The 15174-nt window shown below is 40.1% G+C and overlaps 1 protein-coding gene and 1 non-coding gene across 2 annotated transcripts; both read right to left on the bottom strand.

Annotated features, from left to right (window-relative positions):
• Positions 1 to 5314: 5314 nt before the first annotated feature.
• Positions 5315 to 5420, bottom strand: LOC145774944 (U6 spliceosomal RNA). The gene has a single exon (XR_014290113.1). It is a non-coding gene; the product is annotated as a U6 spliceosomal RNA (small nuclear RNA).
• Positions 5421 to 9189: 3769 nt separating this feature from the next.
• LOC145773835 (uncharacterized) lies at positions 9190 to 13533 on the bottom strand. Its single transcript, XM_082584961.1, has one exon. The coding sequence runs from the start codon at positions 13531 to 13533 to the stop codon at positions 9190 to 9192; it is 4344 nt and encodes a 1447-aa protein (XP_082441087.1).
• Positions 13534 to 15174: the final 1641 nt, after the last annotated feature.

Genomic DNA, 15174 nt, shown 5'->3' with positions numbered 1-15174 from the left:
ATTACCCAAAAAAATTTGTTTTCAATGGCGCTGGCAAGGCCCAAAGTCCAGTGTTTCATTTATTTTCATTTTTTTCAAAATGACCAAAACGTGCAAACACAGCTCAAGAATAGGCTACGTCATAAAGTCCAGCAATAACAAAAACCACGTTACCAATCTGATGTTTTGAGCAAACTGTCTGCTGTTTTGATGTCAAAATGTGCTGTTTTGATGTAAATACATACATAGCCTACAGTCAAATCGCCCGCAGTAACAATTATTGCGTGATCGGTTGATTGCTAGACTTTATGACGTAGACTTTATGACGTAGACTTTATGACGTTCTTTACAGTCGCACGCTTCGTTGCTCAGGCCAATCTCATTTTGAAAGCTCTGACAAAAGCACGCGCACAATGGTGGTCAGACCGCAATGGGGCAAAATTTTATTGAAAATCGTTTTATGGTAGCATGTTAAACACAAAGAACGTGGAAAATCGCCAAGTCAGGTTTTTCCTTTAATACCCCTTTAAAGTTCATAAATTTCAATGTACCAAGTACTGTATATACAGCAGCTTAATAATTGAAGGGTTTAATTACTAAATATTTGTGGAAGCTTTAAGCTGAAGTAGGCTTGAACTTAGTACCGTAATTGGCAGATGCTACTTAGCCAGCATCATTTTCAAAAACATTGATTGATCAACTAATTCAGTTGACACTTATTATAAAAAAGTGTATAAAGTTGTTTTATTTACTGATACCCGGTACAACAAAAATTTGATATGTTTCAATCTGTGGCACTCAAAATAGTCACTCCCAAAAATTCCTTTGTGTTGTAATTTCTTATTCTTTATTATCTTAAGCATGTCATTTTTTTGAAGGTCAATTAGTCTACGTATTGTCTTATGCTTATTTAAATTGATAATGTTACAAGTTAAGCGTAAATGTGGTGGAATAAACTGCTGTTTACCACAATGTAACAGCACTACAAATATGGGATTTTGTTTGTACAAAGTTTCAAGTGGTGAAAACAAAAGGTTTTCTGTTTCAACAGCACAGTGGGAAAAACAGTTTCATCGGGTAAGATCAACATAATAAAATAGTGTAATTTTATGTTGTATGTCATGATGGTTGACATTAGTAAAAATTAAGAGCTTATGCCTAGTGAATCACGTAATGTGTCACACATATAATGTTTTTTTTTTTTTAATTTAAGCAATAAGCATATGGTGCTCACTGCTAATGTACTCGTATATTGAGAAGATTCACTAATCTGGCATGATCCCTGTGTATAGTTGATTAGTGATGAACACGTGTGCTAATTGTAACATGCATTGTTAAATGTTATTTATGATATAGGTCATTGATTTTCAGATTTAGTTGGGGATGTCAATAGAGAGAAGATGCTACTACGATGAAAGTATGCTATGATGTTTATTGTACAAATCAAAAACGGATGACAAAATACAACAGGAATTCTCCTTCAATGTGTGCTTTTAGAATTGCTTATACTTTTCAGAGTGCTATGTAGTGCACTGTTCAGCTTATGCGATTGTTTAGCTGTTTTGTTTCTACCATGTAAGAAGTCTTGTAGTGGCAAAAACATGACTTATCATAGGCATAGAGCACTTAAGTTCAGTTTTTTTTTATTTCTGACCATCACAGCGAAAACAATACACGTCAACATAGCAAGGGTCTAGAAAAGTTCTTCAAAAGCGCCTTCGTAGAGGGTTTCTGTATGGATTGCTGTGTACCTTGCACAGTCCAAGTCCAGCAATAATTAAGCTTTCTTCACAATAGTCATCAGAGATGTACGTATGCGCCGCAAATTCTACGCCGCATACATGCGGCGTAGACTTTTTGTTTGCGCTAACGCTTGCGGCCACATTTTTTTGGATAGTTTGCGCTTGAGGATGCGCCGTAAAGTTTTCGCGGTTTTTTAGCGCATAGCGTCAACGCATACTTTTTAATGTCTTAGTTGTTGTTTGCAATTTATTTTTTTTTGTCAAACTGCGAAATGTTGACGTCTTGCAATTGCCCATTGTTCTAGTGTTGTGTCACAGTGTCATCTATTGTTCAGTCAGCTGGAGTTTGTTTGTATATCGCACTACTGCCTTTGACGCTAGAGTCCCACGTGGAGACTGAAGTCTTGCAGAAAAAAAGAAAGAATTAGTTAAAACAACTTAGGCCTACTGCGAAATTACTTAGTAAATTACGGGTCAGAACAGGAATGTAATGTAGCCTAAGCTAGCAAGTAGGTAGGTTGGTAATGTCGCTCCATGTAAAATGTAAACAATGACTTGGCTTCGTAGTGTGAAGTTTTTTTAGTCAAGCAGTGTTGAAGGCGTTTGTAAGCAATTGTGAGCACTTTAATTTATATTAGTTAAGTCTTGCATTTTGGGGCAAATCAGAAACTTCTCAGGCAATGAGCAGTGCAGCCTATGTATCTAAACAAACTCAAATATTTGGTCTCCGACCGTGATTGCTTGCATGATGTTGTACTCTGTATGTTATATGTAGTACATTACTTTGCCTTTGCCGGTCATTCTTGTTGTAGGCTATGTAGCGTAGTAATGTGTTGGCCTACATACAGTAGGCTATCAAGCTAAGGTAATTTTTACTTGACAATTTATACATTCTGTTGCGTAAGTATGTAAATATATATGTTTTGTAACTTGATGAGCAGTTTAGCAAAACATGCATCCAGGGGCCAATTGTGAGAGGCTTTTGAGTAGCCTACTGCTAATAACACTAGTAATGCTAACTATCCCTGAATGCTAATAACAAAGAGTTGTGCAGTTTAGAATCTAAACTTGCTTGTGTCTGGCAGTTTTGTCTTCCATTAACCCACTTTTTAAAAATCTTATCAAAAAAAAGCATAGAGCTTACTGAGAGAATTATGGCATTACAAGCAACATTAGTCTTATTCAAACGGAATCATTTTAAAAATAGTGTTTTTTATAATGGATTTTTAGGGAGCGACAGTTAGTATATTACTAGGAGCGACAGTTAGTATAATACTAGAATTTTCTTGATAGGCATATGGTACAGTTTCTTACACTACACTATTGTATTCAGGGAATAACTTACGGTAATACTAATCTCCAAGTGAAATGGAGCATGATAATACAAATCCATGGCCCTACAATCATGGAAAAGTATTTTAAGCTCTCTTCTTCAAAAGGCAAAAACTTATATTTTCAATGCCAGATGTGCCTTTCAGCCAAAAAGATAATTTCTTGTAACGAGAAATCGCGAAGTGGCTTGAAAAGTGTGTTGTTTCAAGTGGTTTATACCGTGTGAATGTTTGGCACCTAGCAAACAAAATGAGTTTGCGCTAGAGTATGCGCTAACGCTGACGCCGCCAACTTTTTTTACAAGTTGCGTTGACGCATGCGGCGTATAGTTTTTCGAACGTTTGCGGTTGCGCTGACGGCGTCAATATTTTTTGTATGCGCGTACATCACTGATAGTCATGATATGCATTAGGCAGATTAAGGTTGTTAATTTCATTGCGCGCAATATGTCGATGTAATACCCCACTTTTCGAAGGGAATTTACCCGTCATAGGCGAATTTCCACCTTCCAAGTCTTCATTCAACTGTAAAATACAAATAAATTCAGTAATGCATCATCTTCAGCAAGTGCCATTAATCTCTCTGAACTTGGGTGACCATTTGATGCCATAGTTCTTTAGCATACCAGTAATGTAAATATGTAATGCATATGTTTTGTGTAAAATAAGTCACGTTCAATTGCTATATATAGTATGCAAAAAATGGCACCCAAAGAAGGTTAATTACCGGTACCTCAAAATGTAAATATAGCTAGTAGCTACGGAATTATTGAATTAATGCACTTCTAAAGTATCACCATCATAATGGTGTATATTGCATATTATGCTTTTGAAAGCTAACTTTTTCAACCTGCAGTTATGTAGTCGGCAGCCGTGGCCGAGTGGTTAGCGCGTTGGGCTCGCAGTCGAGAGCCTGCATGTTCGACTCCAGCCACCCGTACTTGCTGTTGTTTCTCTGGGCAAGAAACTTAACGATAATTGCCTCTACCTAGTGATCGATTTCGAGTAATGGGTAGTACCAAATTTAAGTCATAAGTAGAGTAGACAACCGGAAACTGACATTGCCGTCGGCTGCAGCGTGGGTCAGGTGTATGTCGGAAGGCGTACACCGATGCATAGCGCTCAAGTCCGCTTTCCCGCAATGCAGGATAAAGATAAACAAACAAACAAACTATTTCATTGGCTACATTTCCAAATTTGATATTGATAATATTATTATTACTATTTATTTGCATCAGACCAATAAGTCCATAGTAATTACCATACATGCAAAAAGACAAAAACAAAAAATACAAGAATAATCACAATAACCCGGTTAACAGATAATGCTGTTGCGGAGAATTGTTAACGAGTAAGCTGCAAAAGTATTAAGTGTAGTTAAACATACCTCATCAAAAATATTGTACGATAAGTTCTTCTTCACTCATGTCTTGAAGAGCCTCCAAACATTGTGACAACATTTTAATGACTTTTTAAAACAATATAATAAAAAACCTTTCTGTACACTTATTGCTGTATTGTAATAAACATATAACTTACTGTATTTATGAACATTCTCTATTTGTATTATGCATATAAACTATTTTCTATATCATGAGTGGCCCACGAGTAACATGCTAAATGTGACATATCTGAAATATAGAAGTGCTGTATTTCCTTTTCTATGAAGCTAGCTGTTTGCATTCAAAAGTAAGTTACCAATACCTTAGCCCAGGGGTCACCAAATGGCGGGCCGCATGCAGCCCGCCACGCTGTATCGCTGCGGCCCGCGGAAGGTATCAGCGTACAAGTATAACCAAAAATACTTTTCTTGAGGAGTTAAAGAGCACGAAGGCAAAAAATACTTTCCGGGAAGCATATTTTCGCTTTGCATACGATTCCACCGACCGACCAAGCAGATTATAGTTCTAGGTGGGTGTTGCTTAAAGCTATTCCAATGCGATGTCTTGCCACACTGTCCCAGTGGTTGATTAAAACGTCTGTTCTCGAATTTCGAAAATGTCGAGCATGGGGTTGCTTATTTTAAGTTTGCAAATGTCATGTAAACACTAGTGTGCGCTTCACCGTTATTGTGTTTCACGATCAGTGTTCTCTTTATGCAAGTTTTTGTTGGCAAAATAGGTCGGTGTGCCAACTCAATTTATAATAAATTGGCAAAATATTATATATAAATTTAAAGACTTTTTCTGATTGTAGCCTATTATGAAAATATTTAGCTTAGTAGCCTACTGCAAAATGTTTTTTTTTTCTTTTATTTTTTAAAGAAATATAGAACGCTTCATGATTTCACGTGTTATCCTTGCGCAGGGGCCATGCTAATCTTCTCTGTATCGTTCCAATTTTAGTAGGCCTACATCTACTGCCGAAGCAAGTTCTGCAAAATGTTATTAATCAACAAATTCTTGCCACGCTGATAAGCATCGCAAGTGACAGTTGTTTATAACAAAAGAAAGACGGTTTTATAGACTCTCACAAAAAGGATGAAAAACCAACTCATTGCTTTTTTAAAGGGAAGACTGTTCATGAATTAAGATAGAATTACGATTTTTGGGTGATTTCTACAAGCATTTGTTTCATGGTGCCTGGTTTCTTTTTCCCTGTTATTGGAGCCTATTTTTCGCTGATATGTTTGTAGGTCACTATTGTTGCCTGTATTGCAATGTGTCAAACATTTCCTTGTTTACTAAAATTGTTAATTGCAAGATATCCTTTGTGAAGCAAAGTGACAACACCACTCTTGCTTGGCGATGAATATTCTGATGAAACCGCTCGCCTCGCTATAAGTGCGCAAAACAAGTGGCCTCGTTTATTAGGCATTGTTAAAAAAAGTCAAAAGTGTTGTAAAAGGAGCTTGGCCTGGCAGTAGCGTTGTTCGATTAATTTTGTTGCTGCGGTATTCAGGGGCGCCGGAACGATTTTTGACTGGGGGGGCAAGATTACGAAAAAAGGGCACTTTTGTTTACTAAAAGGCCAATTTTTTTTCAAGTTGTAAGATAAGATATAGCGACAACGCTAATCTATCAGCTCACTATGTATTGAGTAATGATAGCCTACAAGTGTCCAGTATACAAAGAAGGGCATCATGTTATGTTATAATGATGTCACCTACTGTTGAGCCTTAAAGCAGCCTGCGGCCATGGCCGCTAAGTAGCGCTTGAATGACCGCCGGTGCTACCTCCTCAATTGGCCAAGTTTGGCCGCCGTCTCTTCTAGCCAATTCTTTAATTTCGCAATAGAATGATCGTGGATTAACTGTCGAGAATATGTAGTATCAAAGAGTGACGCAAAATTAGGTCAGCGCGTCATAATCGCCACTGTTGCATTGTGCAGGAATATTTGTTATTGATGGAATATATCCATCTGCGATCACCAGCGCTGTAAGTCTTGTTTGTAATTCCCGACGTTTATTTTAACAAAGTCTTAATCCAAAGTGCTAATTTGCATCGGTTGGCAATATTGTCGTTTTTATGTCGATTCGATGTTGTCGGACATTAAAAAGGAGAACTAGGTTAGTTAGAAAGGAGAACTAGGTTAGTTGACATCCGCATAGAAAACATTTTTTGATCATATTTTGCAAAAATTTTGCTTCTTTTAGTAATGTCCTTCACATCATTGAAATACTTATTTTATTACCTTGCCGTCATCGTCAACACATGTCGAACGTTATTTTTCGTTGCTAAAGAAAATTCTAGGGGAGTGGCAAACTTCTTTAAAGTTAGCCACATTGGAGACACTCATGCGAGTGTCGTTAGATGGTCCCGCTGTATTGGATTACAATCCCGATAAAGCACTTATTGCGTGGTGCAACAATTCTATTGTAGGACGTCGCCCAGGCCCAGACTTCAACAAGGCTAAGTGATCATTTTTGCATTGTTTCAAGTTTAATTCTATTTAGGCTACTTGTGCTATCGTTATTTTGTATTTTGGCCTGCAAGCACGCAGATTTGGCCGCCGAGAAGGAGCTCCCGGTAGACCACGATGGCTGCCGAAAAAAAAAACGAGTTTTAAGGCCTGTACTGTGTTGCAAAATTTTGTGCCGTATATATTATTTTGAGGCAAAAATGAATGATTATAATTAGGCTAAAAGCGAATAGCAGAAATTGTTATATTGCAAAATGTGCAGTAGCTTACATAAATTTAAAAGGGCACCTTTGCCCCCCCTGCCCCTCCATCTGCAAAAAAATTGAGGGCAGGGGGGGCGGCCGCCCCTCCGCTTCCGGCGCCCCTGGCGGTATTCTAACATAAATATGAACAACATGTAACGCTGGATACTGGGTACGAAATACGTTCTTTTTTAGCATAAGAGTCAACCTACCTAACATTTTATTAGTGCGGCCCGCCACAGCTCTCCTTAGTGCCAAAGTGGCCCGCATGCAAAAACGGTTGGTGACCCCTGCCTTAGCCCATTGGTATTTAATTCAAACATAGTTATTTTGCTTACCGTATGTATGTGCTTACGAGAATTAGCACAAGCATATTTTTAGTGAAATTGACTCAAAATCAACCATGGTTACGGTAGTGAATAAGAACTCATAGTATATAGGCTACAAATGTGTCATGTCAAATGCACTTCTTCATTTTGGTGCAAAATATCTTAAGTGAAACAAGAAAGGAGATAACATACGTAACTTTATATTTTTATCAGTAGTAAACAAACAAGTTTAATGCCAGTACATCTGCAGTCTGTAGTGTAAACTGACAAACAATAAATATTCAATGGCAAGTTAGAATAAACTTATTGGGCCTAACCTAGAAAACTAGCCACAAGAATAGGAAAATTTTTTGACTGTAGCCTAATTCACATATTCATAATGAACAGCAAAATTGTTGATTGTGACAACTAACAAGTATAGATTTGACCAGTGCATCATAATTTGCACATGTCTGGTATAACCTTATCTAGATTTACATAATGTAATTAATATCTTTTAAAAATTCTTCAGTATAAATAACCTGTACAGTGTATGTTGTGTGCGACGCGAACACAACAGGTGCGGTAGTTAATTGCGCCGGTGACGTCACGATTTTCCTAATCCACCCGGCAGGACTGAGCAACTGTTAAAGCACGCCAACTTGAAGAAATCACTCGGTTTCCAATGACTGCTTCGCAGCAATGAAGTTTATACGGTTTTTCTGTCAAGAAATAACACAACATAAGACACTAGTCACAATTCAGCAAGCACAACAGTCGAACTGATAAACGTACCAAATTTGTTGACAAACAGTTCTCAATCCACTGTACGGTACACAAGTTCCACAGGTTGGCCAATGACGCACTGAATAAATAAATTCGCGATGTTACCTTACACAATTATTACGTAGGCTACCGTACCGTACAACCATAACGCTAGGTCAATAATCATTAAAAAACAAAGAAACGTGGCAATTCACTTGGCCTAGTTAAGATCGGTTTACGAGAATTAATTTCCATTAGGCTGACAAATTATTGGTCAATAATTCAGTAGTAAACATAAATCCACAATTCACGACACAAATCAATCAATCATACAATTCAGAATAATGAACGTACCGGTAGTATGACCGGATCAGTAATGCCAAATGATGCACTTGTACGCGAAGGATTCTATAGTGATTGACTCTGCAATATTTAAGTTTGAAGTATTAGCCTAACAACAATTTACGCACATCAGAGATACGTTACGTTTGTTTACGGTAGACAGTCAACATTCAGTTATACAAAACATTATTACATCACAAGTACGCTCACCAGTAAGTTGAACTTTGAGATAGCAAGCTGCAAATATGGAATTCAGCCTACACGCAAATAAGTATTACCATAGCAGTTGTCAAACTTAAGTCCTGTAGAAGTACATAACAGAGAAGCAGCTAACAAAGCATAAACATCAATCAATCAACTTTCAGTCACAAACTACAGTAACTAACAAGTTCGGCTAGCTGGCAAACTAGCAGCAAAAACGAAAACGTCTCGAAAGTTCCATAGACAATCTCGTGGTGAGTGTTGCCATTTGCAAAGAGCGATAACATAACAATGAAGGGGAAACGACGCTAGGTGGCGAATACACAAATTAACGGGAGTAATGCGGTAAAACGAAAGGCAGGCCTATCAAGGACCTGTTGAAAATCTAACACTCCCGGGCCAAACTGGCTCGTTCTTTTCATGAATAAAAGTTTTTCAACAGTCTATTGTCATGTAACAGTTCAGTCTCTTCCTCATCGCTCTGATCTTCCAGCAAAATCTCAACGGTGTCTATTGGTGTCTCATCTTCATCTGGATCATCTTCTTCCCTTTGGACAATTACACAAAGTTTGGATATTGGTCTCTTCAGAGATCCGGTTGCAGTCTTCACTTCTACGGAACGAACAACGCCGTGACGATCAGGAAATGTTTCAATTACTCTGCCTAGTGGCCATCGTTGTCTGGGAGCAGAGTCATCAATCAAAAGGACGATATCTCCTCTTCGGATATTCTCCTTTCTGTGAAGCCACTTTGCTCTTGACATCACAGATCGTGGGTATTCCTTAACCCACTGCTTCCAAAAGGTGTCTGCCAGAAACTGCACATGGCGGTATCGATCACGTGGTCGGTAGCCATCTCTGTCGCAGCTTAACATTGGCGGTAAATTCGCTGAAGAATTCAACTTCAACAAGTGGTTAGGTGTAAGAGGTAAGTCGCCATCAACTTCCAGCTTCACATCGGTGAGTGGTCTTGAATTGACGATGTCTTCCACTTCAAGAAGTAACGTGTGCAATGTGTCATCATCGAGTGGTTGTTTTGGTAAGATGTTCATAAGAATTTGACGTACTGTGCGAATCATTCTCTCCCAGGCTCCACCCATATGGCTGGCTGTTGGGGGTTTGAATGAACATTCTATTCCTTGTTGTCGAAGGCTCTGGTGGATCTGGTTCTGATTCCACTCATCGATGGCTTGCTTCAAGATTCTTTCACAACCCACAAAGTTGGTTCCATTGTCAGAGAAGATTTTCTTGATGGGGCCTCTGCGAGCTATGAAGCGCCGCAAGGCATTTATGAATGCGCCAGTTGTCAGGTCTGGTGCCACCTCCAAGTGAATGGCTCTAGTTGTGAGACATGTAAAAAGGCAGCCGTATCTCTTAATGTCACTTCGTCTGTTTCGGACATTTAGCGGCCCAAAAAAGTCAACGCCAGTTTGTGAGAATGGTGGCTGTGACATTTGTAACCTTGCTTCTGGCAGTTCTGCCATGAGCTGTTGTCTAGGTTTTGCGGTCCTTCGCCGGCAAGGCAGGCATCTTGCAAGTACCCTTTTAACCGCAACTTTGGCATTAACTATCCAGTATTTTCGGTTAATATTGTTCAGTGTATGGCTTTCACCCATGTGCTTCGATTCGCTGGTATGACAATGTTCAATTATCAAGTCCGTTAAGTGGCGCTCTGGAGCTATGATAGCAGGATGTCGCGTTTCGAACGGTAAGTCGGATCTGTCGATTCTTCCGCCAACACGTAGGACATCTTTCATTAGGACAGGGCTGAGTTTTTCGAGTGGGATCCTCTTGGCTTTGGGCATGTTTGGGTGTTCTCCTTTGGATAGAGATTTGATCCAGGCAGGAAAATTCTGACGCTGTTCGTATTTGATTAACTCAATTTCTGCCTCATCAAGTTCTGGCACACTGATTGGTCCTTTCAGTGTAATCTGGGTTTCTTTCTTCATGCGCATCAATAAGTACGATTTGAATCTCAGGAACCAGGCTACTGATAGTTTCAGTCGGCGCAGAGATGAGAAGTAGGAGATTAACCTGTTGGTTCCTTGGCTTTCAGTCGTAGAAGCAGTAAAGGTTTCGCTTTTTCTCTTTGGTTTGTAAGCAGCAAAGATATCTTCAAATTGTGGTTTCTGAGCAGTTTGATTGGGCCATTCTTCTGGGGGTTTCCTCAGAAAATCTGGGCCATTGAGCCACATCCCAGAATTCAACAAGGCCTTGGCCGTCATGCCCCTTGAAGCTTGGTCAGCAGGGTTCTGCTTCGTGTCACGGACAAGAAAATTTGAAATGTCGGATTCAGCATCGAAATTATCTAAGCCTGTCTCCTTTGGTCGAGTACCTCTAAGCAACCAGCCTAAGGGTGTCCTGACTGCATCAGGTCCTTGCTTCGGGTTAGGTGCAAAGCGGCTTTCAATGCATCGGTGGGAGACAGCATGATCATTTCCGATCAACAGTGCAACTGTACCATGGTCCAGTTGCTTCAAGTCAATGCCTTGGAGGTGCTTGTGCGTTTGCAGATACTCCGGAGAAGGCGCTGGAGTTGGCTTGGTAGGTATCTTGTCAACGACGATCACATCTGTCAGTTCTTGCACTTCGCCGCCAACTACTGGTAGAACTTTCAACGCTACAGTTGAAGAACTGAAGGAATATGGTCCACTCGAAGACAGTGTTTGCACCTGGAAGTCACCACATGGCTCAGGTTTCAGTTCAAGCATCTCTACAAGTTTTTGTTCACAAAAGGTGCGGTTTGAACCAGAATCTAGGAGAGCATAAGTATGTATTACCTTTCCTTCTCCTGTCACACGTACGGGAACGATGTCCAAGTAAGTTGCCGAGTTGGTGGTTCTGGAATGGAAGGTTTCTACAACTTCATTTGTGTTCCTTTCTAATGGTCTTCTTCCGGGATCATCTGGCTGGCTATCATTTCTTCTATTAGCAATGGGGTTGGGGTGTCGTCTCTGGATTTGTTCTCCAGTTGTGACCAAGTACCGATGTAACAGAGAATGATGTGATGAGCTTCCGCATTCAGTGCATTTACCTCGGCTTCTGCAGTCGGCGCGTATGTGATCTGGTCCAAGACAGTTTAAGCACAATTTGTTCTTCCTTACAAATTGCTCCCGTTCAGTGACGGATTTGGCTTTGAACTCTTTGCAGTGTTGCAAATAATGTGTACTATCGCACAGGATACATTGTATGAGTCGCTTGTTGCCAATTCGGAGCTGTCCGGATCGTTCAGTAGGTTTTGTCACTACGTTAAACAGTGAAGCCTTTTGTTTCCCTTTGGTGTCAGGCTTGTTAAGTTTGTCGACATTTGATGAAAAAAGTTTCACGCCATAGATTGAATTGGCAATCCTAGATTCGTTCGTTATGAAGTCAGCAAAATGTTGGAATCCAGCCACTTTTCCAGTGTCGTCATTGATTTTCAGAGCTTCAATTACCCACTTTTCTTTCAGAGACGCTGGCAGCTTATTTGCAAGGCAGGTGATAAACTGCACGGTATCCAAGTTCGAAGCTTCGGTGTTTGAGCTCAATGATGAACAACATCTTTTCAACAGGACGGACAACTTCTCCAATTGTTCGGGTTCGTGGTGAGAAATTCTGGTAACAGCTCTCAAGCGTTCCTCGCAAGCATGCGCAATAACGTGTGGTTGGCCATACCTCCGTTTTAATTCTTCCCACGCTTCATCATAGCAGTTGTGACCTTCGCTGCTATCGGCAAGGTGCCTTATTTGTTCACAGACTGCATCACAGCAGTGCTGCATGAGGTAAGACATCTTCCTGTCGGGTGTCAACCAATCAGAAATATGGGACTTAAAACGGTGCCAGAAAGCCCAGAAATCGAGTGGGTCACCAAAGAATTTCTTAACATCTGGTTTAGGTAGAAGTCGTTCTGAAAGATCAGGTTGTCGGCTAGTATAATAACAAGGGTAATTTACCTTTTGGTCTGGCATTCTTGCAGATGTTGCAGTTGGTTCTTGTTTGTGCCGCTCATCACCGTGACGCAGAGGTTCCAGGTGTGTGTCTTTGTGAGTAAAGGTTTGCTGTGGCAATCGTACGGGTGTCATTGATCCAATATTGATAACCGAAGAAGAATCATCTTGCCAGAGTGCGGCTTCAGTTTCGGCAGCTTTAATTTGACGCAGGTCTTCAGCTTCGGCTCTCTCACGTTCAAAGCGAGCTTTATCCTGCTCCAACCGAGCTTTATCCTGTTCCAACTGAGCTTTCTCCTGTTCCATGCGAGCGAACAAGCGAGCTTTATCCTGTTCCATCTGAGCTTTCTCCTGTTCCATGCGAACTAGTTCTTCTTCCTCTCGTCGCCTGGCATCATTCTGTTCTTTTGTCAAACGAGCTAGTTCCAATTTGGCATGTGCTTCACGTTGACGCAAACTGTACGTTGTACTCGATGACCGAATGCTTCCGGATTTGGAGCGGTGAGAATGGGTACGCAAAGACGAGTGATGTGAACGTAGTGGAGGAGTTTTAGTGTCTGTCCTCTCGCATTCCGTGAACCACTGTTTGGCTCTATCAGCAAATTCTTCTTTACCTTGAATGTAATCCCGTTTGGTTGAAAGACCTCCTGGAATTTGTTCATTGTCAGGGACATCGACACAAAGCGCCATTAAAGAGGCATAATTTTTGTCAATTTCTAACAGGATAGTCTGTACTTCTGTGAGGTTTTCACGTTTGCTCATCAGCTGTTCACCACGCTTGTAGCTGTCTCTCAAAGTATCAGCTGCTTGTTGAATAGCTTCGGCTTTGGAATTCATAACTGTGTATGCAAATCCGCTTCGTAACAGCATAAGCTAACTTCAGCAAATGAGAGATGTCACGTAACGCTGATGGGAACTTGGTAAGTAAACGCAAATTTGATCGTCAGGTTGGTGAAGATCAGCAGTTCGGTACAATTGACGAAATCAGCTTCAGTTCAAAGATGGTCAAGCTTTGATGCCAAATTTGAAAAACGATGTTGTGTGCGACGCGAACACAACAGGTGCGGTAGTTAATTGCGCCGGTGACGTCACGATTTTCCTAATCCACCCGGCAGGACTGAGCCACTGTTAAAGCACGCCAACTTGAAGAAATCACTCGGTTTCCAATGACTGCTTCGCAGCAATGAAGTTTATACGGTTTTTCTGTCAAGAAATAACACAACATAAGACACTAGTCACAATTCAGCAAGCACAACAGTCGAACTGATAAACGTACCAAATTTGTTGACAAACAGTTCTCAATCCACTGTACGGTACACAAGTTCCACAGGTTGGCCAATGACGCACTGAATAAATAAATTCGCGATGTTACCTTACACAATTATTACGTAGGCTACCGTACCGTACAACCATAACGCTAGGTCAATAATCATTAAAAAACAAAGAAACGTGGCAATTCACTTGGCCTAGTTAAGATCGGTTTACGAGAATTAATTTCCATTAGGCTGACAAATTATTGGTCAATAATTCAGTAGTAAACATAAATCCACAATTCACGACACAAATCAATCAATCATACAATTCAGAATAATGAACGTACCGGTAGTATGACCGGATCAGTAATGCCAAATGATGCACTTGTACGCGAAGGATTCTATAGTGATTGACTCTGCAATATTTAAGTTTGAAGTATTAGCCTAACAACAATTTACGCACATCAGAGATACGTTACGTTTGTTTACGGTAGACAGTCAACATTCAGTTATACAAAACATTATTACATCACAAGTACGCTCACCAGTAAGTTGAACTTTGAGATAGCAAGCTGCAAATATGGAATTCAGCCTACACGCAAATAAGTATTACCATAGCAGTTGTCAAACTTAAGTCCTGTAGAAGTACATAACAGAGAAGCAGCTAACAAAGCATAAACATCAATCAATCAACTTTCAGTCACAAACTACAGTAACTAACAAGTTCGGCTAGCTGGCAAACTAGCAGCAAAAACGAAAACGTCTCGAAAGTTCCATAGACAATCTCGTGGTGAGTGTTGCCATTTGCAAAGAGCGATAACATAACAATGAAGGGGAAACGACGCTAGGTGGCGAATACACAAATTAACGGGAGTAATGCGGTAAAACGAAAGGCAGGCCTATCAAGGACCTGTTGAAAATCTAACAGTGTACATATATATATATTTATAGACTTTGAATAGACAAAAGTAGCCTACTGTTTAATCTTGAGTCTAGGTCAATTTCCATTGGCAACAAGTGCCTTCCTTTAAATTTAAACTAACCAGTGCCTAATATTCCTGGCAGAAAAGTTTATCAACTAACCAGCCTTTGAACAACCTATGTTTTGGTCTTCTGCTGAAGAAGCCAAAATTCAATTCCTTAATAATTTGAACTCACATCATCTTTTAACTACTTGTAGTCATGCTAACCTAAGCCTCAGAAAAGTAAACCAAACGAATTTTTC

This window comes from Aplidium turbinatum, chromosome 7 (assembly GCF_918807975.1).
Source record: "Aplidium turbinatum chromosome 7, kaAplTurb1.1, whole genome shotgun sequence".
Taxonomy (NCBI): domain Eukaryota; kingdom Metazoa; phylum Chordata; class Ascidiacea; order Aplousobranchia; family Polyclinidae; genus Aplidium; species Aplidium turbinatum.
This window is presented reverse-complemented; position numbering and strand designations above follow the sequence as displayed.

Excerpts from the sequence above, each read along its gene's own strand:
- LOC145773835 (XM_082584961.1), bottom strand. The coding sequence starts at position 13,533 with ATGAATTCCAAAGCCGAAGCTATTCAACAAGCAGCTGATACTTTGAGA.